The 24,361-nt window shown below is 38.0% G+C and overlaps 1 protein-coding gene across 1 annotated transcript in view; it reads left to right on the top strand.

Annotated features, from left to right (window-relative positions):
* The window catches only part of MDN1 (midasin AAA ATPase 1), a 93,058-nt gene that overhangs the window by 62,601 nt on the left and 6,096 nt on the right, over positions 1 to 24,361 (top strand). Inside the window, exons 70-97 of the mRNA XM_071548754.1 lie at positions 822 to 968; positions 1,144 to 1,253; positions 1,704 to 1,777; positions 1,972 to 2,167; positions 3,571 to 3,730; positions 3,853 to 3,999; positions 4,924 to 5,050; positions 5,905 to 6,010; positions 7,096 to 7,211; positions 8,359 to 8,838; positions 9,274 to 9,500; positions 9,834 to 9,980; positions 10,203 to 10,375; positions 11,563 to 11,724; positions 11,855 to 11,992; positions 12,219 to 12,360; positions 13,416 to 13,585; positions 13,801 to 13,944; positions 14,630 to 14,765; positions 15,391 to 15,710; positions 16,865 to 17,026; positions 17,382 to 17,483; positions 17,643 to 17,844; positions 18,321 to 18,491; positions 19,961 to 20,118; positions 22,267 to 22,356; positions 23,248 to 23,363; positions 23,999 to 24,173. Coding sequence (XP_071404855.1) covers positions 822 to 968; positions 1,144 to 1,253; positions 1,704 to 1,777; positions 1,972 to 2,167; positions 3,571 to 3,730; positions 3,853 to 3,999; positions 4,924 to 5,050; positions 5,905 to 6,010; positions 7,096 to 7,211; positions 8,359 to 8,838; positions 9,274 to 9,500; positions 9,834 to 9,980; positions 10,203 to 10,375; positions 11,563 to 11,724; positions 11,855 to 11,992; positions 12,219 to 12,360; positions 13,416 to 13,585; positions 13,801 to 13,944; positions 14,630 to 14,765; positions 15,391 to 15,710; positions 16,865 to 17,026; positions 17,382 to 17,483; positions 17,643 to 17,844; positions 18,321 to 18,491; positions 19,961 to 20,118; positions 22,267 to 22,356; positions 23,248 to 23,363; positions 23,999 to 24,173 — 4,598 coding nt within the window. The remainder of the gene's footprint in view (positions 1 to 821; positions 969 to 1,143; positions 1,254 to 1,703; positions 1,778 to 1,971; positions 2,168 to 3,570; positions 3,731 to 3,852; positions 4,000 to 4,923; positions 5,051 to 5,904; positions 6,011 to 7,095; positions 7,212 to 8,358; positions 8,839 to 9,273; positions 9,501 to 9,833; positions 9,981 to 10,202; positions 10,376 to 11,562; positions 11,725 to 11,854; positions 11,993 to 12,218; positions 12,361 to 13,415; positions 13,586 to 13,800; positions 13,945 to 14,629; positions 14,766 to 15,390; positions 15,711 to 16,864; positions 17,027 to 17,381; positions 17,484 to 17,642; positions 17,845 to 18,320; positions 18,492 to 19,960; positions 20,119 to 22,266; positions 22,357 to 23,247; positions 23,364 to 23,998; positions 24,174 to 24,361) is intronic.

Raw genomic sequence — 24,361 nt, 5'->3', positions numbered from 1 at the left:
AAGAGATTTGGAGGGTAGGAAGCCTCCATCTGCAACTGGAAAAGGCACCTCATTTTTTTAGCTATAGAAAGCATATCTCATATCCCAGCTGAACTGCTTGTAACATTCTGTATAAAGCCTAAAGAGTTCATACAGTAAGTATGTTTTGGTACATACTGTTCTTAGCAAATCTGTCTGCAGCTGTTCATGTTACATAAAACAGGGTAAAGAATACTGCCCTCACTCCCTTGCCTCCCCCAATTTAATGGAATTGGAAAGATGAAAGCAGTATCCTCTGGCATGAGGCAGAGTTCTTCCCATCGCAGGATGAATTAATGCACTTACTTGATGATCCCTGGGTTATATTGCATAATCCATGTTACATATGTCATCTTCTATAGGTAATACACTGTATTCTCTACCAGATTTGTCTGTGATCTATTTCTCTCCTCATGATTTTGAGGAGTTAAGGAACTGGCAGCAACTAATCTGTAGTATGGCTCATCATGACTGAAAAAGCCATTCGTTCATAGAGAATAACAAGTGCACTTAGAGTACTTGATGGACTCTGAAATTGGACTCGTAAATGGCCTTCTCAGTCACTATCTTAATGCTGCTTCTCATTCCCTGTCCTTTCTTTCAGTGTGGTGTTTGTTGGTTTTACTTATTAAATTAGAATTCTTCCTCTCTCTGCCCCTTTCCTAATTTGTCTGGAACCTTTCCTAATAAAGACCTGATATTTAGCTGAAAGTTTACAAAAAGCAGACAACAATTTTCACGTTGATCTTTTGGGTTTTTTGTTTTCTCTCACATTCCTTCTAAATTTCTGATGCAATGTTCAGAAACTGAGCAAATGGATCTGAAAACCTTGGTGAGCACATTACAGGCTTTCATTGAAGGCTCCACTCTAGGAGAGTTTCATGCACGTCTTCAAGCACTACTGGTTTTCCACTGCCATGTCTTGCTGATGCCTCAAGTAGCTGAAAAAGGTAAGTTGTGTTATCATTACATGTGTTGTCATCTTTACAGCAACCTGGCTGTCAGGTATTCCAGACTTCCCAAGCTAAGCTTCATGATTCCAGAAAAAACTGGGGTGCATTTCTTGTTATGATACTGAAGAATATCCTATTGTAAAATAAGATTTTTATTGTCTGTCCCTTCTAGATGTTCTGTGCAGCATCCTGTGGAATCTGTACCATTACTATAAGCAGTTTTCAGAGTGTGTTGAGGCCAGAATCACTGAACTTCGTCAACCCATAGAAAAAGAGCTTAAGGTAAAAGGAAACTTGGCTTAGGCAATATGTTGATATAATCAAAGGAACAGTAGAGCAGATATTATTTGAATTTGTGTATAACAACTCTGTTGGCCACTGAAATCTGCCTATACTTCACATCTTCTCTGGCAAGAATTTATTTTTGATGTGTGTGTGGAGGGGTTGTTGAAGGCTTTAATGTTTGATCAGTCCCATTTATCTATGAAGGTTTCTGCCCATCGATGAAGCCCATTTGGATTTTACAACAGGGTTCTATGCAGCAGTTTTAGCATAAATGTGTATATTAATGGGCTAAGATGCCTGTGCAATAATTTACTCACTTACTAAATGTCTTGCATTTTAAGACTACCAGGTCATCATAGCTGATCAGCATTAAAGATAATTTTTGATATGAAAATATTTCATTTTATTTATATAAGCAATCCCAGTGATTATTTCTTTTCCTAATAGGAATTTGTGAAAATTTCCAAGTGGAATGATGTCAGCTTCTGGGCTATAAAGCAATCAGTTGAAAAAATACGCAGGTAACTCAGAACTTGAAATTAAGGTCTCTATTTAGAAACCTCCTTCTAGATGGTTTCTGTATGATGTTAAATTTGAATGCAACAGTACTTCTGCAGTGGAAGTGGAAATGCAGTGGAAACATTTATTTCCAGCAGCTGAGAGATTTCTAGGATTATAAAACCCAGTAACACTTTTGCTTTCCTTTGGTATTCAGAACCCTCTTTAAATTCATGAAGAAGTTTGAAGTTGTTCTGAATGAGCCATGTCAGCCTGCCTTGGTGGAAATTGGTAAGGAAGAGCAGCTGGACTGTGTACAAAAGCAGGAAGAATCTGAGAACAAAGAAACCAAAGTTCAGAGGCTAAACAGCACATTAAGAAAGATTCTGTCTGCTAGAACAGATGTTGCCAAGGTGACTGCATTTATTTTAAATGTGGGTGGAGTATTTTCATCTATAAGTTGCTTTTCACTGATTTATGCAGGACAGTCTTATGTAAGTGTCAAATTTGTTGAATTTATCCTAAACTTACTTGCGTTCAGTGTTATGAAACACTGTGGATGGGTGGGAATGCAGCATGAAAAGACAAGTATTATATCTCTAAGACAGAGATGAGACAGTTAGACATTTCATCTCCCAAGTTGCTTATGTATTGTCTGCAGCAATTTGTTGCATCCCTACTAGTGCAGTAAAATACTGACTGCGAGTTGAAGTTACTACGCATTTCTTCCAAACAAGGACCAAACACATGATCACGTAGCTGTAGGATTAGTGTGTATATAAGCTCTGATTAAATATTAAATCACTTTGGGCTTGGATCCCGAAAGGGGAATGTTCTGTTGTCTTACATTTGTTGTTGACTGACAGTTTGTGTACTGTGAACATTTGCCTTGGATGAGCTGACACATGGCAAATCCTGCTTCAGTGTCTCAGTTTAGTACATCTCAAATTATCCAGCTCATAGAGAAAGTCAGCTAATTTTCTTCCTGGAATAGATTCTTATTCACACCATTCTTCTTTATTAACAAGATGCAAGGAGGCAATTGTAGCTCATCGGAATTTGGGGTGAGTGGGAAATGCTCATTTACTCTGTTTTGTTGAGTTTCTTCAAACCAAGAGGGTGGCTGATCTTGCACATTTCCTGTGACATTCAGGAGAGTAGAGTGAGGAGGCAGAAATCTAATGCAAATCTAATGTGCTTAATGGATTGAGGGTTCGGTTTGTTGATTGGGCAAGCCTATTAGTGATAGTTAATAGGGTTACTGGTTTTACTTCTTCGAGTTTCATGTTGTCTTCATTCCTTAAAGATGCATGAAAACTTAAATTGCACAGACTCTGGGGATGAGCTTTGGACGTGCTGGGGAATTATTTATGTTATTTAATAATTTCTACTTGCATACTGGTTTTGTTGTTCTTTAGGAACAAATTTGTGTTTAGTGAAGAGTACATGAGAGTGTTCTTATCTAACGCCATGAGGACATTAGTGATTTGGGTTAGTGCCTTTGAGCTTGTAAGACAGAGGAAGCAAATCTGAAGCAGTAATAACCTCTGAAAGAGGTAATGACAAACACCTAAGACACTAGGATCACAGCATCTTCCATTTGTCTGACTGTTTTCAAAACTAATGTATGCCTGACATACATGTACTATGATTTTCCTCAACTGTTGGTGCTGACCTGTTCAAAGGATCACATGACACCTTTTGGGGTTTAAGAAATGCAGAATTCAGCCCTTATTTTTGTAGTGATTTACTCGGAGCGGTAAAACAAGACAGTTTTGAGTATGTGTGTATAATTTTCTTTCAATCTTTTTCTCAGGAAGCACTCCCAGAAGAATGGCAGGATGGCATTACATTTCACACAGAATCTCTTCAGTACCGTCTGCCTAAGCTTACTAAAAAAATGAGGAAGATGTGTACAGCAGTTACAGAAAACAATTCATTCTTACGTCTGGTGGAAAACCTTGACCAGTTTACAGGTAAAGTATTCTTGTGATTTCCATACCACAGCTGATCTCTGTAAAATAAATGGAACAAATCTCACAGCTGCTTTGTGTGCATTAAATTTTCACATCTCTTTTGTCCTCTTCCTTTTATACAGGTGGTATTATTGTTTCTGTAGCTGATCTGCAAAATTTAACATTTGATCAGACATCAACTAAAGAGAAGCAGAAATCAGAGGCAAAGCATATTCAGATGCAAAAGCAACGAGCTTTGTCAGATCTCTTTAAAAGTCTTGCTAAAACAGGTGAGCTTTGACTAAAAATAGGCTTGGTTTAAAATTAAAAGTTCTCGAGCATTTTATTATTTTTGCCAATACATCTAAACCCACTGTAATATGATGTTCTTGAAGTCATAAAGTCACTAATAAATTTAGAAGGATTTAGGTCTCTTTCTCTTTGACTATGAGGCCTGGTGTGCTTGCCCCTTCACATACCTTATATTTTTATGTTCCATCACATTTACAACTGTCACTTTTTTGAAGCAAAAATCTGCTTTATTTCCTGTCAGAAGTCACTGCCCAGCTTCTAGAAACAAGAGGAAAGCTCACTGTCTTGCATCTCTCTTCTGATCTGGAGCTGAAATAAAGTTAGTTCATTAGAATGAGAGCCCATCTCTCAGCTGACAGACTCTCTGAGATCAGATTGGCAGAAGTGTGGTAGAGCTGTGGGCACTGAATGATCTTATTGATGGCATTTTTTGCACCCACTGGTCCCAAAAGAGTATCTGCTATTCCTGCCCTGTGAAATCTGTGCTGGAGGAATAACATACTATGAATATTTCATTAACACCTGGGGTTAAAATTCTTTAATGGGCTTCATCTTTGATTTCAGGTGACATCTTTATCTTCCTCATTCACCAGCCTTTTCATGTCTTAAAAATGAGATGATGATCCCTGAGCCAGTTTATTGAAAAGTCCTTTATACACACAGAGCAGTGGTTGTCTTTTTTCAGCTGTGTTGTTCAGCTCTGTTCATCTGAAGATAGCTAAGCTACAATGTGTTTACATTACAAAATTTGCAGAATGTTCAAAGACTTCTCAAAATCAGACAACATCAGGGAGAAAACCACATCAGAGGATTTTGCATCTTCATGCCATTAATACCAGAGTGACACTTTTCATATAAAAGAATGTGGGCATAAAGGCATGTGTGCTCAAATATCATTTCAGGTTTGTCATACCGGAAAGGTCTTTCGTGGTCCCGTTCAAAAGGGTATCACAACTTACTCTACCTACGTCCACTGGACTTGCATAGTGCATTGGCTGTGCTGAATTGTGCACATGAGCTGGATGCCACGTATGTATACAGTATTTTTTTTTTACTTTTAGATAGTGTTAATTGCAGTTGTAGTATATACAATTCATTGCATGTTAGGATTTTGCAGATTCCGTTCCTCTCGTTACTTCTCAGAAAATCCTGTACATACTGTACTGGCACATGGAACTGAGTAAGGGTTTGGTGGGGTTTTGTTTCCGTTTTTTTAAAAAAATTTGTACTTTTGATAACTGTACTCTTTCATTATTTCCATGAATTAGATTTCAGTTAACCCTCCTCTGTCCAGCATTGCCTGATATGCTTTGCTAGCATCATGTTAGGCTCTAAACTGCTAATGATTTTACTAAAGATGAGTTGTGATTTGCAGGGATTACTTAATTGTTTTGTCTTCATTAAATAATGGGATATTGCAAGAGAAAAAACATACACTTCAAAGTGGGCATTTCTGGAAAACCTTTCTTAAAGGAAAGATACTCTTCTATATTTTTTTTAATTGTTTTTTCAGACAATAAGTGTTGGGGGTTTTTTGTCATTGAGACATGCTGGTTCTTATCCTCCTCGAATATAAGGGTTTAGTTTATGATATCTTTCATCAAGGCCGAAATAAAGGAGTCTGTATCAAGCTTGATTTAGCTGCACGGGGGAAGAAAAATAATAAAATCACTCTTTAAGTGTTAAGTGATATTCAAAAATAGAGATCTTGCTGCTATTATTTGGGGTTTCCTTAGGGTTTATTATAGAAATTAGGACACTTGGTAGAAACAATTAAGAATTTCAAGATCAGTGCATTTGGAAAACAACAAATTATAAGCAAAATTATTAGGTTGAAAAGCTTCCAGGTGTTTTCTAACACCAGACTTTTTGTGCTCTGTCAGGTTGCTGACAGAGATTTCTTCTGCCTGGGATGGATGCCAGAAGTATTTCTATCGGTCACTTGCACGTCACTCCCGGCTCCAGACAGCATTGTTAGCGCCTGCTAAGGTAAAAATAGAAATCCTACTTCTGTTAACTATTTTATCAGCTTGGACTGAAATTTTCTAGTTAGCAAAAAGGTGACGTGAAGTAGTGCTGTGTTCTGTAATTTAATACAAAATATGACATTTCTGGACCACTCATTAAATGCAGCATTTTAAAACCTGTTGGTTCATGCAGAAACAAAATCAGAACCAGGTTAATGATCTGTTTGAAGTACGATATCTTCAAGGTCAGCAGATCCCAAATTGCTACTTTTTGTGTATGAAGAAAGCTCATGAAATGCTGACTCCAAACTTGTTAGGAAAATAAACCTAGTGATACTTGGTGCTTGTGAAGAAATGAGTTAATAATTATAATTGGGCAAAACTGGAGTCTGTGTCCAACACAAAAATGCCAATATATTTCTTTGTTTAAAAGGTGGTCTAATATCAGTATAATAGACAAGTGAGCTCTGCCAAACCAGTACCATTTTTCCAGCATTCCTGAAAAATAGGATCTCTTCCAGATGCTCTTCCTCTCACTAGGCTTTACCCCTTGTTTTCCAACATGATCTTATCAAAGTCACCACTGATAATGGCCACAAGTAATGGAATGTTGCTGTGATTGGTTATGCTCTGTGTTGTGACAATTTATTCTGAGCTTTAAAATGGGACCACTCCTAATGAAAGGAGAGAAAGTAATTGTCATTATATCTGGTAAAATGAACTGTGGAAGGGATTTTAGTAAGGGTCATGAATGTAAAGTATTTAGGCTGGTATCTCTTTAGATTTTAGTCATTATTTATATAAGGTAGATTTACTGTTGGAACGAAATTCCTGATAAGAATTGCTGCAGTGGAGTGAAATTTAATGTGACTATTGCAAAAGCTACTTGAAAATCCAATTTGTATGCAGGGTATATGGAAGACGCAGAAAAGATGAAGATGGGGAAACTGTAATAATTATAACTCTTGTCTGCATTTTAGGACTTTTTCAATTAAACCACAACCTTTCATCCTGCTCAGTGAAATGAAAGTGAGGCACAGAGAATGTTGTTGTCTGCTTATTGATCCAACTGTTCCCTCCCACTTTTTCTGTATCTATTTTCTTTAGGATATTGGACTAGGTAGCATTGAACGATGCAGAGGGTTCACTGCGCACCTCCTGCAGATGCTTGTCAGACAGAGACGGTCTCTTACTGCATTGACAGAGCAGTGGATCTTACTGAGGTATTTTTCATTTTCCAGCATTTTAAATGCTGGCAAGGAGTTTGACAAGTAAGCAATTCAGTTCAATAAAAATGGAAACTAAGAAAAAAAAAATTAGAATTCCTTCTACTTCCCCATTTCTGTCCTCCCCTCACTTTAGCCTAGTAGAAAAGATTTAAGTTGATCCTGTCATAGTATTTTGGAAAACAGTTTAGGCATACATGAAGACCATGCAATAACACAGTTAAACCATTAAACTTGCAGATTGTTAAATCTCTCTCATTTGGTATTGGCCTAAGTTAATTTTGGTTACGTTCAAGCTGTTGGCTTGATCTGGAGCAAATAAATGATCTGGATGGAACTTTCAGCCAAAACATAAGAACAGCTTGGAAAGAAAAATTCTAGAAATCTTTTGTCAAAACTGTAAAAGGAAAAGTGTATGAGAAATCTTTCTTTCTTACTGTGATTTTTTTCACTCCATTGCTTGACTCATCAGTTTCATTGCAAACATCATCATTGTTTGACATTATTGGTGCTCATCACTACTATAATCCATAAAATTTTTTGAAGTCAAGTTAGGCGCTCATCCCTTTGTACAGAGAAGATCTGCAATGGAGATTCTCATGCAAAATTTATTTTAACCTCATGAAACTTGAAAAACAAAACAAAACAAACCAATAAAACAAACTCCTGAACTTTGCAGTTGGAGGAATAGTAAAACTTCTAAGATACTTCACTGCACTGCTGTGACTTTGATCACAAATCAGACTAATCGTTTTTATGAGCTGACTGTTATACAGCACAAAAGAAAATGAAGGTGTGCTTTGTTAGAATCTGATTTACTTTTACAATGGAGGAAAATAAACAGTATTTGAGTATCAGGCCAGGAGTTTGAAAAGATAGCATAGATTTTGAGAAATATTACAAAGCTCTGTTTTCAGGACAACTTAAACAGTGCAACGGAGAGAAAAATTCACTAAGCGAATTTAAAAAAAAATCAAAAAAACCCACAACAAAACTGTCACTTTAGTTATTCCAGGAAAGGTTTGTATTCCACTGAGTCCATATTATCTAGTTTATTTTTTGTTAATTTAGTCTGAGGGTTGACCTTTTAAAAGGGAAGTATAACATAAAACTCAGTGATTGTAACTTCTTTCTTCTTGACTAGGAACCTCCTGGGCTACATACAAGAGATAGATTCTAGGTTGACTGCTGACAGAGAATATAATGCAGCATTTCCACCTCAAGACAGTATTCAGTGCTGGACTAACAAACTGCAGCAACTTTCCATGCAGTGCATGATGGTTCTCGAGGAACTGTCTTGGTTTATTCAGTGCTGCCCAAAAGAAGAGTTAACTGAGTGCAATGACAGTGAAAGGATGGATGTCAAAACAAACATTTTTCAGAGTTCGGGACCTGAAATTGGAAATGTTTTAACAGAAATACCTGACCTAATTCCCTCAGAGCTAAAATACTTGTCTCCAGTAACAGCTGAGCAATTGCCTCCTGGATGCAGGATGCGAAATAAGGATCAGTTATGGCAGCAGGTATCTACACAACTGACCACAATGCTGGCAAACGTGAAGACAATGAAAGCAGAAGTGGACAAAATAAGACAGCAGTCACATGACACCTTGTTTTACTCCTGGTGAGTTCTACATATGCAGGAAATTGAATCTCTCCTCTGTTTTCATATAAGATGTGTGAAGTCATGTTGAAAATGCTTGCCTGTGCATATCTTGAAAAGTGGGTTCAGGTGCTCTTGAAAAACATTTTTTTTTAATTTTAATAATCTTCTCATTTTCTCTCTGCTTCAACCAGTGAGAGTATAAGCTTGTTGTCAAGACTTTTTATTTAATAAATCCAAGATGGAGACCACAGAATCACAGAATATTTTGGATTGGAAGGAACCCAGAAGGATCATAAAGTCCAACTCTTAAATGAGTACAGAGATTGAACCCACAATCTTGATGTTACTAGTACCAACATCTCCTGCCTCTCCCTTATCTGTGACCCAAGAAAAGGTTTAGTCTTAAATTGAACCATTTGTTCTTCTTTCAGTATTATGGTATTTCTGTTTCAGGAGAGATTTTGAAGTTTGCACATCAGCTATGAGTTGTTTGCTGGAAGTCTCAGCTCAGTTACAAGGCATAGAGTCCCTATTTCTTCCAAATGGGACAGACAGGCAAGCAGCAAATCAGATGACCCTAATCAAGAGCCTAAGGTACATACAAGAAGAAGTTAATAATACATCTGCAAACTTCACAGCCTGGAGAACACAGCTTCTTGCTTCCATGTCAAATTGCAGTGGTAAGGACAATTTTTCTCTGCCTGATTTGTAATACAGATAAAACCACAAGAATTCATTAGGTTGGTTATTTCTGAAGATGGCCCCATGTTCATTCTGATATTCAGAAGCACGCCATGAAATTCAAACTTGCAAAATTTAGCCCCAGCCTAATTTGTGCAGTGTATTTTTTTTACTGTCACTGTTGATGATCTTACACCATGGTTGTAGAAGATTTTGGTAGAACTGTGTAGTGAAAATTGCATGGTGCTGTCATGGTCCTTGCATAAGGGAAACATAGAGACATGTAATCTGATGTGTTTCCATGTAAAACTGTATGTGTTATGGTTTAAAAGGAATTCAACAGCTGGATGAAGAGTTCATGGAGCACTTCTCAACAAAAGTGGAAGCTGTGATCCATGTTGTTCTGTATGCCATTCAATGTTTGGTAGAGAGAAAACAGGAAGGTGGAAAAGAAGAAGAAGAATCTCCAGAGGAAAATGGTAAGTTCGTTATCTTACTTAAGTGGAGAGAAGAGTTTGAACTACGCAAACCTTAAAATATCTTAAATTGTATATCTAGCAGAGGTACCAATACACAAGGAAATTGACATTTTAATAGAAGTTGTCTATTTAAGTAGATAGAACAGATATTTCTAGATTGCTTGCTATAACATTTTTACAATGTCTGACGATTTTCAATTTTTTTATGTATTTCAAACAAAGAGGATGCAGCTTCCTTCGATGTAATTAAAGCGGGACATATAACTAAACTTTTGGATGAAGATCTCTCTGCTGATTTGGATTCTTTACATGTGCAGAAAGCAATTTCAGAGATTTCAGAGCTCCTTGAAATCCTGAAATCTTATGGGGAAGATTACACTTCAGATAAACATAAGGTAAAATTCGTCTCAAGAGCTTTTTGGCTTAGGGTTAGTTTTGCCAGGGGATGAGGGTCAGCACAAGAAACACAGACACCAACCTTGAAGAAGAAATGTGTAATTTTTACTATAGTGCAAAACAGTAAAGCATTACAAAAAGAGCAAATAATTACAAAAGGATAAGATCAGCAATGCACCTAATCCTTACTACAAAGTGCCTGTAGTGATAAAGAAAGATACACCCCCAGTTACTCTGATGCCTTACCATAGTCAGCATCCAGACCCACACGTCAGCTGGAGAGCCCCAGTCACAGGCAAGGCTTGGAGAACCATTCCTGGGAACTGGGAAATCCTACACAGTGCATCCACTCATAGGTGAGGTCTCTGTCTTTGCTGTGAAATATCCAGCTTTTATATTGTTAAGTAAACAAGCTTACACCACTTATTTAGTGCAGGAAAACATCTGGCTTCCCTCTCTTCTTGAGTTTCCCCTAAAGCCTGGCCAGGGCTCAGGGGAAAACCAAGGAAGTCAGCTTTGACCATCTACCACCCCACAGGGCTGGAGATCTTCCATGGCCTTGACCAGTCCCTAAATACAGAAGGATAAATGCATTCATATTTCACTAACAGTCATACGTATTTCATTAATGAAGAGGTAAAAATATTCACTAATGAACGAATACAAATGTATCTTTGTTATAAGCAACATACATGTTTACACAGGTGTAGTCTTTATCATACTACATATTTTACTAATGATCATACAGAGTTTTTGCTAATGAGCGGATGCATGACTAAATATAACATAAGGTTGTGAGGTTTATCTAGAGGTCAGCTTTGGCTCAGGGCCTGTTGTTCAGGCCCCAGCACTTCAGGGGTCTCAAGAGATTTGGAATTGTGAACTTTGGCAGTTAAACGTGCATTGCTTCTTCTTGCCCAATATTTTAGAACTAGAAGCATGTGAGAAATTCTGGTCAAATATAAGTTAGTCTTCTGTAGTGCAAAAGCCAGATGTTCCTTTAGTAAGCAGACAATGTTTTTAGGTTTTGTGAAAAATCTAAAGACAGCTCCAGAAACTTTGGAAATTGTACTTAAATTCACCTACTGGCATTTCTGGTTTAAGCATCTGTTTTCTGTCAGTATCATCATGCTCTCTGAGGTGCATCTCAGTATGTACATGTTTGACATCTATATTTTAACTGCAGGTCTTCAACCAGTCCTGCTATTTGCTGGTGCGTCTAAAGCCCATGCTCTGCAAGTATTCAGACCTTATCCTGTTCTACCTCACCATTTCACTGGCATCTCACAGGAGTACTGGAAAATTGCTTTCTGTTCTAACTAGCATTTTTACAGAGCTTGCCCAAAAGGTAAGTTATTAGAGATAACAGCAGATATAAAGAAAGCATATATTTGATGTGTACAAATTCTTATATAGAAACTAAGCTGAAAGATGTACTTACTACTGTAGAAGGTTTGAGTTTCTGTTTGCCTTTGTAGGGATTTTGTCTGCCAAAAGAATTACTTGAAGATGAGGCTGGAGAGGGAGCAACAGAGTTTCATGATTATGAGGATGGTGGTATTGGAGATGGGGAAGGCAAGAAAGATGTGAGCGACAAAATAGAAAGTGAAGATCAGGCAAGTGTTTGGTGTTGTTCTTGTTTAATTGAGGTAAAACTGAAAAAGCTCCTGAAATCCATGGTGTGTATGTTTCGGGTAAAAGAAACATGGAGTTACTTTCAGTCTCCTATTTATGTTGGCTTTTATCTTTGCATATCAGCTTATAAATATTGTTGTTGTAGTTAAGTAAGCTTTAATACGTATGCAAGATCCATTGTAATTTTTGACTTTCCTAATAATTCAGATAGAAGACAGTTCTCGAAAGGGTGAAGAGAAGGAGAAAGAGGATCAAGATTCTAAACCAGACATTGAAGGAGAAGACAATGCAATTGAAATGTCAGAAGACTTTGAAGGAAAAATGCATGATGGAGAACAGGAGAAAAAAGGTTTGGTTTTTCCACTATGGCAAACTTGTAAGAAAAGTTATAGATCAGTCCTGTAATATTTGATACTTCTATATAACAAAGCATATACTGTAAAGTCCGTGTTCAACAACACAATCATAGAATACCCTGAGTTGCAAGGGACTCTCTGGAATCATTGAAGTCCAACTCCTGGCCCAGCACGGGACCCATCCCCAAGAGTGACATTGTGTGCCTGAGAGCATTTTCCAAATGCTTCTTGAACTCTATCAGGCTTGGTGCTGTGACCACTTCCTTGGGGAGCCTGTTCCAGTGCTCAGCTAACACTGTGGGTGAAAAACCTTTTCCCAGCAGTGCCCTTTGAGTACAAATACTAAGAAGTATTAATAGGAATGCAAAGAAGTGTACAAAGGAAATACTGTCTCTTCTTTCACTGTGATGGTTTTGGAATGAAGGGAAACAATCCTTTCTTCCTGTTGTAAGCTATAGACACTTTTGTGACCTTCAGACACTTTCAAAAATTAGTCACTGACTTTGTTGAGCTGTTGAAGATCATCAGAACACTTTGAGAACATAGCTTCCGTTAACTTCAGAACGTGTCTATGAAGTCATTGCTAACTTTTAAGCAATGGAAAGGATGTAGCTTTAGCTTTTAAAAATAGATTAAAAGAGCAACATTTGGTAGATTCATTTGAGTTGCTACTCACCCAAAAGGTAGCTGTTCTTCACTTGGAAGAGTAAACTTGAGCATCTGAAACTAATGTAGTGTATAAATTGCAAATCTCTGAGACAATGCTAAGAATAATTTCATCTGCACGAGAAGGGAGATTCCAAACTAATAAACAGATAAAGTGGGATGGACTTTCACCCACTCAGTTAATCTCCGGGAGAGAGTGCTCTATGTGAAGGGAACACTCTGAACTATATTAGGACACTGCTTCTTTGCCTGTTGGTGCATGTGTGTCTTTTTCCACATACCTCATCAACTGCATAGGATGATAAGATGCTACCTATGATAACTTTTTTGTTATTAAGTTAACAAAAACATTAGCTTTTATCTCTTCTGTACTGAAACACAGAAAATGAAGACAATTCAGATGAAGAGGAGGAACTGGATAAGCAGATGGGAAATCTTGATAATGCTGAAGCTGATGATAAACTGGATGAAAGGCTCTGGGGGGATGAAGATGATGATGATGATGAAGATGCTAGTAGTAAAACAGAAGAAACTGGACCAGGAATGGATGAGGTAAAGACAAAATGGGTGGGAAGAAAAATATCAGAGTAATTAAACTCTCTTAATGTGAACTTCCTGTCATAGCTCATGGTCTTGGAAAGGGATAGTTTGAGAGGATACGTTTTGTTTAGTGTTCTGGGTTTTTTTTTCTGTAGGAGATGGTATCTTGTCACTGAGACTTTGAAAAGCAGGTAGCATAAATTTCTTTTGAATTTGTTGCTTAATAGGAGGATTCAGAACTTGTTGCAAAAGATGACAATGTGGGGACAGGAAACAAGGATAATAAAAAACAGCCTCCCAAGGATGAGGAAAAAGAGCAACAGGAAGAGGACAGTGGAAACAAAGAGAAAATTCATGAACAAATTGATGAGGTAAGAATTATTTGGACTACATGGAATATCTTGCTGTTAAACCACATTCTGTTGCTCATGTCACGTGTTTCTGAGAATTTGCAATGTTCTTTATTTAATAGTGAAGTGCACTGAAAAACATTAGTTCATTTCAGAGCTAAAAGTAAACCATATTGTATCCATTATATCATGCATACATTTTCTGATCCACATTCCAGAAAGAACTTTTGTTTGCATTAACTTGAACTTGTAATGGCTGCCAAAACAGGCTTTACACTGAATTGATGTTTTGACAGACAGAGCTTTAAAACTCCTATTCTGTTAAGTTCAGCAACAGAAACGCCTGAAGTCAGTGGAACTCTCCCCAAAAACCTTAATGCAGCATACTTGCAGATTCTGCCTAATATGCAAGGGTGCCAATTCTCTTTAGAATGTTTCAGCTAGGAAAACTGGATTCTGAACATAGAACATGCTGGTATTAAGTTCCATCAATTTATGTAAGTGCATTTGCTGAAATTAAGTTTTCTGCTCTTTATGCATGAGGATGTGTACCACTGGAAATCCATTTTTAACTGATCAGAATGTAATACTGTATCCAGTATTTCTTTGTCCTAGAGAATACAATAAAATCTTACTTCTTATCTTTGCCCTTCCTCCCACTTATCACATGCCTGTTATTTTTTCCCCCCGATTCTTTTCCTGACAGCGTGAGTATGATGAGAATGAAGTAGATCCTTATCATGGCCAGCAAGAAAAGGAGCCTGAAGTTGAACCTTTGGACCTTCCTGATAATTTGAATCTAGAGAATGATGAGAAGAGTGATGAGGAGGAAGAAGATGAAGGTACAGCTGAAAAAAATGGCTCTGAAGATTCCTAGATGAAAGCCAAGTGGAAGTAGGGGGGACAGTGAGATAATGAGCCATTTTTCTCTATATAGAAAGAAGAGAGGTGGTGGTAGGATTCTGTATAACCACCAAGAAGCTGCATATCCATTTCTATGTATCAAAATAGCAACATATCAAATGTAGACCAGATAAGAACTCAACATTACAGCATTTTCCTTTACTTCCCTTTCATGAACTCTGTGGAGCAGGCTTAATCATGTTATCCAAGTGATAGACCCTAACTTATGCTGGAAGGTTCTTATCTAATTGTCCAATTGTTTTTGTGGTTTTGGTTTTTCTTACAGTTATACTTACAAGTATTTGTACTCTTAAGTCAATTGGCCCTCAGAAATATCGGGTTAAAGGAAATGAATAGAAATTCATCTTGCTGTATTGTTAGTTAGAAACCAATTTTAACTTAAAGGAATCATCTTGCAATAGAAAAAACATAGATTCTGTGTATAGAACTCTCAGTACTGTAAGATTTATTTTTATAGACTGTGCAGTTTTATTCCAAATATCTGTAATATTCACTGTCTCCACTGAAATTTTCATACACTGTTCTGATTTTGTTTTAATCCAGAAGAGAATGATTTTGAAATAGATGATAAACTTGGGGATTTAAATGAGGCAGAGAAGACAGAAGAACAGAATGAAGAGGATACCGGTGAGACAGAGGGAGGTAATCAAGATACAGAAGCAGCTGAAGAAGGCATTTCTGAAGATAAAGAGGAGAGGGAAGGTGAAGGGGACAAAGATGCTCATGATCAAGAAGAAAATGCAGAGAACACTGAGGATGCAGGAGAAGAAGAGGAGGAAGAGTCACAGCCACCTGACGAGAAAAAAAATGAATCTACTGAAGATAAGGGAATCCCTGCAGGTGACCAAGGCCTTCAACCTCAGGTAGAGAGTAATAAATAAAAGCCTGATTTTTTTTTTGTTGTTTTAATTACCTTATATAAGACTTAAGAAATCGATGGTCTTCTGTGATACTCCAAAACAAATTTGACATTACATAGATGTTAGTGAGAATCTTCATCAAGATAAGAGCTGGGTACCAGGGGAAGAGATCAGGACCTCTTTCTCCATGTCCCTTCAGGAAGCTGTAGAGACCAATAAGGTTGCTCCTCAGCCTTCTCCGCTCCAAACCAGACAAACCTAAAGTTTAGCCATTCCTCACAGGACATTGCTTCCAGCCCTTGCACCAGCTTTATTGCAGTCCTTTGGACACATTCAAGGACCTTCACATCCTTCTTAAATTGCAGAGCCCAGAGCTACACACAATGCTCAAGGTGAGGCTGCATCAATGCTGAAGCAGGACAGGCACCTCTTCTGACCACCTGCTGTTGCTGTGTTTGATGTACCCAGGAGAGGGATTACCCTCTGGGCTGCGAGGGCTCACTGCTCACTCACATTGAACCTGCTGTTGCTTAGCACCCCCAGATCCTGTTCTGCAGGGCTGCTCTTCAGCCACTCCTCTCCCACTTGTGCCCAGCATTCCATCCTAGGTGCAGAATCCTTCAATTTCATCCCATTAATCATAGCGCTGTTCCCCAGTCTGTCTAGATCACTCTGCAAGGCCTCTGTCCCTCAGAAGAGTCAACAGCACCTTCCAGGTGTATCATCTTGTAAACTTTCTAATAGTGCATTCAACATCTTTATCCAGATCATTGATAAATATTTTGAACAGGACTTAGTCCTGGAGCTGAGCCCTGAGGAACAGCACTGGTGATTGTCACCAGCCAGATTCAGCCTCATTCACTACAACCCTTTGAGCCCTGCCATTTACCCAGCACACTGAATCCACTCATCCATAAGGATGCCCTGGCAGACAGTATCAAAAGCATTACTAAAATCCAGAAAAACTACAACCACTGCTTTCCCTTCATCCACTAGGCTGGTGACCTCATCACAGAAGGATATCAAATCAGTTAAATAGGACTTTCCCTTTGTGATCCTGTCCTGACTGTGCCCGATGACCGAATTCTTCTTTAAATGTCTTTCCACAATACCTGCTTCCCAATTTTTTTAGAATGTTAAAGTAATCGTTATTCCAGGAAGAAGATGGTAAAGATGATTCAGAGATGGATGAACAGATTCCTGAGGCCGACAAAAGAATGGAACATGAAACACAAGGGCAGACTGGGCAAGAAAACCTACAGAGTGACAGTGCTGTTGAGTTGGCTGGAGAGGCTTCAGAAAGAGACCAGTCTAAAGAGGTAAATTACATAGAAGTGTCAAAGTTACAAATGCTATATTTGTGAATACATTTTTGAGTTACAGCCAAGGAACTGCTGCCATAATTCTAAAGAATTATGTATAAGATTCAGTTTATACCCATTATAAATTCACTGAAAAAATAGAAGGCTGTGTAGATACCCTGAGTTCACTGCTATAAAGGTAAGTTAGGCTGCAGAATTGGCTCATCTGTTCTCCATAAGAATAATACCTACTTGAGCCATCTGTCTTTCACAACACAAGGTAGCAGAACATGGCAGTTGAACTTCTGAAATTTGCTTATTGTATTTGGTATTTTCAGTTACAGTCAAATTTTTTCTTTCTTTTTTTTTTCAGGAAAGTGGAACTGGAGCTTCAAGTGCAAACCAGTCAGAAGGCCATGAGTCCACACGCATGGCCCGGATGGCTTCCCAGAAGCAAAGCAGAAAAAATACCCAGGTTCATCTGTTTTTAATTTTTTTAAAATTTTTATTTAAATGTCTTAATATTAACCAACAGATAGGCAGGACTCAGTTTCTTCTTGTTGGAACAGTGTTCTCATTAGTGCTGGGTTATACCTCACTTGAAGTTCATGGTATTAACATGCTCTTTTTTCAGAGTTTCAAGAGGAAGCCCGGCCAGGCAGACAATGAGCGCTCCATGGGTGATCACAATGAGCATGTCCACAAGCGACTGAGAACCATAGAATCCAGCAGTGATGCAAAGCAGGATACAACTCGGCCTAAACAAAACATGGAGGAGGCTGATGCATTTGAGCATATTAAACAAAGCTCTGAACACTATGATGCACAGACATACGGTATGGTGGCATTTCTGAGTGTAAAGAGTTATTGCAGAATCAAATCCTGAAACACTCTGATTTGTTGTAGTTTCCCCTGTTTGCTTTTTAAAGTTATATTTAACAATCTTTCCTTTGTTTAAAGATGCAGCACCATTTCCCTATGATAAATGTTACTCTTTGGCAGTCAGATTCAAACTAACTAATATTTTTGAAAATACTGAATTGACTAATAAAATGGATTTTAGCTTAATAAACATATTTAAAATATGTTCTCTCCAAATCTTACTTCAGTTAATCAGGTTTTCAGGGCAAGAGCTCACTGACAACACAGGACAGCACAGTGAAAAATAAAACTGAGTTCTGAGACAATAGCTCAGATTTCTTCTGAAGTTCACTGAAACTGGTAACACAGTGCCCTCAGAATGCAACATTTTATTTGTAACTTGACTACTTCTTCCACTTTCCCCCTAATAAGTATTGTTGTCTTTGTACAGATGTAGCTAGCAAGGAGCAAGAGAAACCTATTATGCCTCTTGAAGAAAAGGAAGAGGGAGATTCTGAAGATGCAGCTATGGAAACAGAAATGCAGGATGAGGATCTCAGAGCAGTAGACACAGAAGAGCTGAAGCCAGAAAAAAAGAAATCTACTGCCACTAAACCTCCTGGTACATTAACTTAAAAAACATTCTAAATATACATTGAATGCCGATCTTTAAATGTACATGCAGGTATTTATATTTGCATGTAATGGATGAGTTTCATAAGACTCATCTGTCATAAGATATGCCATAAGACTAAAATGTCTGCGCTTACTTGATTTTTCTGCAGCAGTATTCTTACTTCTGCCTGGTAACTACCATTAGCCTTGCTGAATTGCTAAATGGTTGAGTGACAGAGAGGTTTGCTGCTTTCTTTCAAGTTAATGGTCCTAATCTTTATCCACCACTTTGAAGAAATAAAAAGCGTACACTTCCCTGCTGTTTAACACAATGCCAATTGGCTTAATTAATTGGCATATAGCAACATATTCCAGTGTCGCCACCATCAGCACCAGATATCTTTTTTATTAATAACTTCTGGAAAAAAAAACAGCAAGAAGTTCAGGAGCTGGTCTGAAATACATCTGGTGAGGTAGTGCCAAACTGTCACTGTCCCACTGCTTTCTTTCTTAAGTGGGAATGAAACAAAAGAAAACAAGGCTGCTAACAGAAACTGGCTGTTGGATGCAGGTGGTTGTTAGATGAGAAGACATGTCTGACTTGTCAGCCATGTAGCCCTCACACACAAACTAAGCAAGATAAAAGTATCTCTTGTCAATTGCAACACAAAAATTTAATTTTGGTGAATCTAAGTAAATGACACTGTAGCTTGGAATTCTGAGCATTTTTCTTCTCAACACACAGGGAGACAACTCTTACAAGCCTACATTCTTGCCTCCCACTCCCTTCAGGTTTAATCACTTAAATCTCTTGCTAGACTCATTAGCTTTATGGTACAGGTGTGCATGTAATCAGTCTATTTGGTTTACCACATGATTCTCTCTAATAGTAGGTTCTGAAAAACTAGAACCTCTGAAACATCTCCTACAATGTCATATTTCTTTTCTTTTAAAGTAAATCTTTAAAAATCATTTGTTAAACAGTGTAGTATAGTAGAAACAATAATAAAAGAAAATCTTTAGTGTATTCCTTTATTTGTAAATTGAGTTAAGAAATTAAGAAAAGATTGCCATTTTTTTAAATGATGTTTTTCTGAATGTTCTACAATGACTTCACACTTCCTGTCACATTCTGTCCGAGAGGCTATGAAGCTCAAAAAAAGGTATTTCACCAAAGTAATTTTCAGGTGTTAAGGATCTGTTCATTGTTACTTTGCTCATTTGGCAAGAAGGTTATAAGAGAGAAAAACCATTTCCTTCAGAAAATGCATATTTATCTGTTCCAGTGAGTTGCAAGATGTATTCATTCTATTCCTAGAATTAAATGTCTTAAAATTTGGACACTTTTCTTAAAAAAAGTTATGTCTGGGCTGCACTGCATAGCCTCTGAGATGCTTCATAAAAGACTCAAGATACAATATTCCTTCTTGTGTGATGTGTGATCCACAAAGTAAGTAACTAGTTTTGTGGTTGTAGGACCAGGTGATGTGGAGTCAGAGATTCAGACTTTTGACTCAGAGGATGTCAATGACTCTGCCACAGAGAAGCTACCAAAGGTGACTGAAGAGAAGCCAGAGAGAAACAAGGATTCGACCATACATACAGCCCATCAGTTTTTGATGGACACTCCCCAGGTATGATACCCAGTCTATCATCTTAAACATAGTATAGTATGGCCAAACTTTGTGAATGAAGATTTGGGCAGGGCTCTCCCCACGTGGGTGTGCCCTTCCAGTCTGCCCAGTGGATTTTTTAGGTGAGGCACAGTGTGCGCAGAACTGGCCCCACCGTTTAAGTCCTGAGGTCCATCTGCCACGGCCGAGCGAGCTTGGACAGTGACAGGGAAGTCCTCGGGACTGTCACAGCACCTGGTACTAACCAGGGCTGACCCTGCTGAGCATCCGAGATCTGACAGGATGGGACGGCCGGGAGACATTGAACTGCCAGGGGACAGCCCCACTGAGACTCAAACTCAGGTTCTTGGGATTCAGAGTCCAGAGTGCTCTCCTTTACATCATGGGACCGCGCTCATCTTAAACATACAGTAGTAGAATCAGATGGTTTTACTTGACCTGTGTTAATGGAGCTCTGTGCAGGCAAAAGTTTAAAATTACTTGTCTTCAAACAATTCAGTAGCTCGCTATTATTTAATAGCAGAATGAAAAGTAACACAAAACTAACTGTTGTACGAGCAGCTGAAAAATGCCTTTAAAATGAGAAGTCCTCCCCATCCTTAGGATGGAACCTCTTCCCATGTCAGTTTTCAAAACGCTTCTGTTTTTCTAACTGAAAAGAACTGCTTTGCTCAGATGAATCTGCAGATCAAATGCTTGGGTAGAGTGGAAAGCGATGGGCAAGGGTGTGTAGCCTGAAGACAATGTAAGGGTTCGGAATCATGAGAGAGCTAGGGATCAGTGACTTTAAAACACCATGCTGTGGACAAAGACTTCACCTCATTTAATTCATCACAATCTATTACTACCTCATAAAAGCTGGGGTTGCAAGTATTGTAGAACCTTTTGAGCTTTTTGTGAATGTCCTAATTGAAAAAAAATTATTGTAACTTAGAAAATCCTAGAGCTTCATGTGACACTCATAGTTTCCCAGTGTGAACTGTTGGTTGTGAAAAAACACATTTTATCATAGAGACCTAAGGTATAGAATCAGTTGGTGGTACATAAGAAAAATATTTTCAGTGTCTGATTTATTTTTTAGTACTGACCTTTCATTTATATAGTATTGTGTCCAGAGTACATACTTGGAGGGCGATACTTCGCTGTTTCTATGCATAACACGTAAAGGATTGTGTGCCAGCTTCGATCTTAATGCCAAATGTTGCAGCTCTTTGGAAAAAGGCAGCTTGAATGCAAGTGTTCTCCTGGTTTTTTTCCAATGGACATTAAAAACGTGGAACAGGAGGGGGAGCTCTTGCTGCACCAGTTCAAGAGGAGGGAGAGATGTTCCTGGGGGAAAAGTGCAGGTTCTCACCTTTCAGCGAAAGGGAAAGGAAACAAGTCCCCTGATTGCATATTCTTCTTTTCTTCCTTAAACCTACAGTAGGTGACAACGGGATAGCTGATGTATTTTGACAATGAGAAGTTATTGTGACCATTGAGTTTGCAATCATGGGCTTATTTTCCTTAATCCATAACCTTGCCGGTTATGCAGACCATATATTGCTGTTTGGCTAAACCATAGTTTTATAAGTCAGGAGCAGAGCTTGTCACTGAAAGCACAATGAAAGTAAGAGAACCATCACCTTAAGGTGTCCTTTAAGGAAATGGCTTATGAAATACTATTTGCTGGCAGGTAAAGAGGAAGATGTCATTCAATCCTTCAAGTGGTTTGAATAAAGCTTTTAAAAATCTGTAAATGAACTGTACCATATTTTGGAACATACTAGATAGGTAGTGTTTAATGGTTTGATCTCCATTATATTCTTTTTAAAGCTGGTGTTTGTCGAGATCATTTCATTGATTTTTATCTTGAAGTCCTGTATTTTCTTATATTCAGTGTTGGTGGCACAGATGTTCCTAGTTTTTGTCTATGTTATGCCACATATGGAAGTATTTGTGGGGAGGTATCCATGTGTCCTTCCTGTACGTGGAAGCTATTTAAAAAAAAAGGAGGTTTAGGATCTTAAGTGTTTTTTTCAGGTATTTTTCTGTCTAAAAGAATAAAACCAGTGCATTTATATGTTTTTATAGTTTGCTGTGCTTTGGGGATCACCAGATGTGTAAACATATTTTTCTGTCTCATAAATCTCGTAACTCCACTTCTAGCACATCATTAGAGATCCTGAAGAGCTAAGAAAGGAACTTGAAAGGCAATTGGAAGCTTGGCAGACACAGCAGCCTGGAACTCCAGAGGAGGTTTGTGACTTCATTTTAACATAAAACTGTCATAAAAATCCTTTACTGCTTTATTTCATCTTATTTTACTGCTAAAACATTGAGGAAGCCAAGCAAGCTGCAATCTAAATACTCAGAATCACATGATTTAGATGCTATTTTTGTTACTATGTTTAATTTCTTATGAACAAGAAATACATTATTCTTAAAGCAGGATGATGTTTCAGGTCTTATTTTGAATGTGTTATGTGCAGGAAGTTACTCTGTTGAGAATGATTTCTAAAATTTGTATAACTAAAACATTTTTCTCAGTCCTGCCAAGTCCCTTCCATGTTGAGTTGTCACCAGCAGTTAAATGCTGGGCACGCCACTTCCACAAAATGATGGTAGAGAAGCCATCTCCTTCAGTGGCAGAGGTGGAGTTTGAGCCAACATCAAAAACAGAGCATGATACTTGCTGTACTGTCCTAGTCATGAATTGTGAACCATCTTTGGAATTAATTCTTGGATGTAATTGCCAGTGTAGAGGCTCAAGAATTTTGCTGAATTTTAATTAATTTTAATTTTTGATGGTCAATAGGGAACGTAGAGGACTTCACACCTTGCATTTCTGTAATACCAGCTATCAGCGCTTGGCTGTTACAAGATCTTCTTGTATCAACAGCAATGCCAAAGGTGCTTTGTGTACCCCTAGAGAAAACATCACTGCATATTGCAGCTTTGTAGCAGTCAGGAGCATCCTAGGTTGAATGCAGATTGTCATATGAGTCATCCTTACAGTTTTAGCTGGTAGCTACCTGTTTACTGCCTTCCCCTCCCCACACTGAAGTTTGTTTTCTTTTTCCAGATAGTGCTTCCCGACTTTTTTGGTTTTTCCATAATTCATTTTTATTTCTTTGTGTGATGTTTTAGGAGAAGGAAGCAGCACAGTTGTGGCAGAGGTATTTAGTACTGACAGCTCCTCTATCACAACAGCTTTGTGAACAGCTGCGACTCATACTGGAACCCACTCAGGCAGCCAAACTGAAGTAAGTTGAGTCTTTCTGAGGCTTCTAGTTTCTTTAAACTCCTGGTTTTGGGGAGCTTTAACCTCTGTAAGACTGCAGCTTTGTTATTCTTGCTTTACAGTAATTATTCCTGTTCACAAATGCATTTAATATCGTTTTGTGAGGGAACACTGGGTTGTTTTATGAAATGCAAATGTGATATAGTAGTAGGCACCCATCCTGAGGATATTTCCTCCTACCTTTTGTTTTTTCCCTCTGCAACAGGTGATCAAACCAACTTAAGATCTGCTTAAGATCTGGTTTGAAGTTAAATCCAAAATTATGTTAAACGTCAAAATACTTTGTTTTTAACATTAAGTAATTTTTTTTGAGATCTAGATTTGTTTCAAACTGAAGGAATCTAAATTCAAGGTCTGCCTTGCATTTTTAGGCACCTAGATATAAACTTGTTTTAAAAACACTGAATATCCATCTTACAGTAAAAATGTGACACATTTTTATCTATAGATATGAATATTAAAATCATTAATTTTGGGTTTGTTATATTTTACAAAAAAATTTTTATTTTTGATTATATGCTGCATAGGCCAGGAATTTCCAGAATGAGATATTTGTTGATAATTCCTGTCACCATGTCTTTTGTCCTTAACTTTCAGGGGAGACTACAGAACAGGGAAGAGGCTGAACATGCGCAAAGTGATCCCGTATATTGCCAGTCAATTCCGAAAAGACAAGATCTGGCTACGAAGGACCAAGCCCAGTAAACGACAGTACCAGATTTGCTTGGCTATTGATGATTCCTCTAGTATGATTGACAATCATTCTAAGCAGGTAAAATAAAACCTTGGAAGAAGCCTGAAGAAACTACTTGTTGATGACTGTGTCAGTTGCTGACTTGTTTCATTTAGGGCAAGTGCTTGCTGGAAAGTCTGACTGATAATTCCAAAGCAGCTATTTTTCTGGCCCATGTGTTTGAACTTCTATCACTTCATGCCTAAGAAATTTACTACCAAAAGATC

Source organism: Pithys albifrons, chromosome 2 (genome assembly GCF_047495875.1).
Source record: "Pithys albifrons albifrons isolate INPA30051 chromosome 2, PitAlb_v1, whole genome shotgun sequence".
NCBI lineage: Eukaryota > Metazoa > Chordata > Aves > Passeriformes > Thamnophilidae > Pithys > Pithys albifrons.
This window is presented reverse-complemented; position numbering and strand designations above follow the sequence as displayed.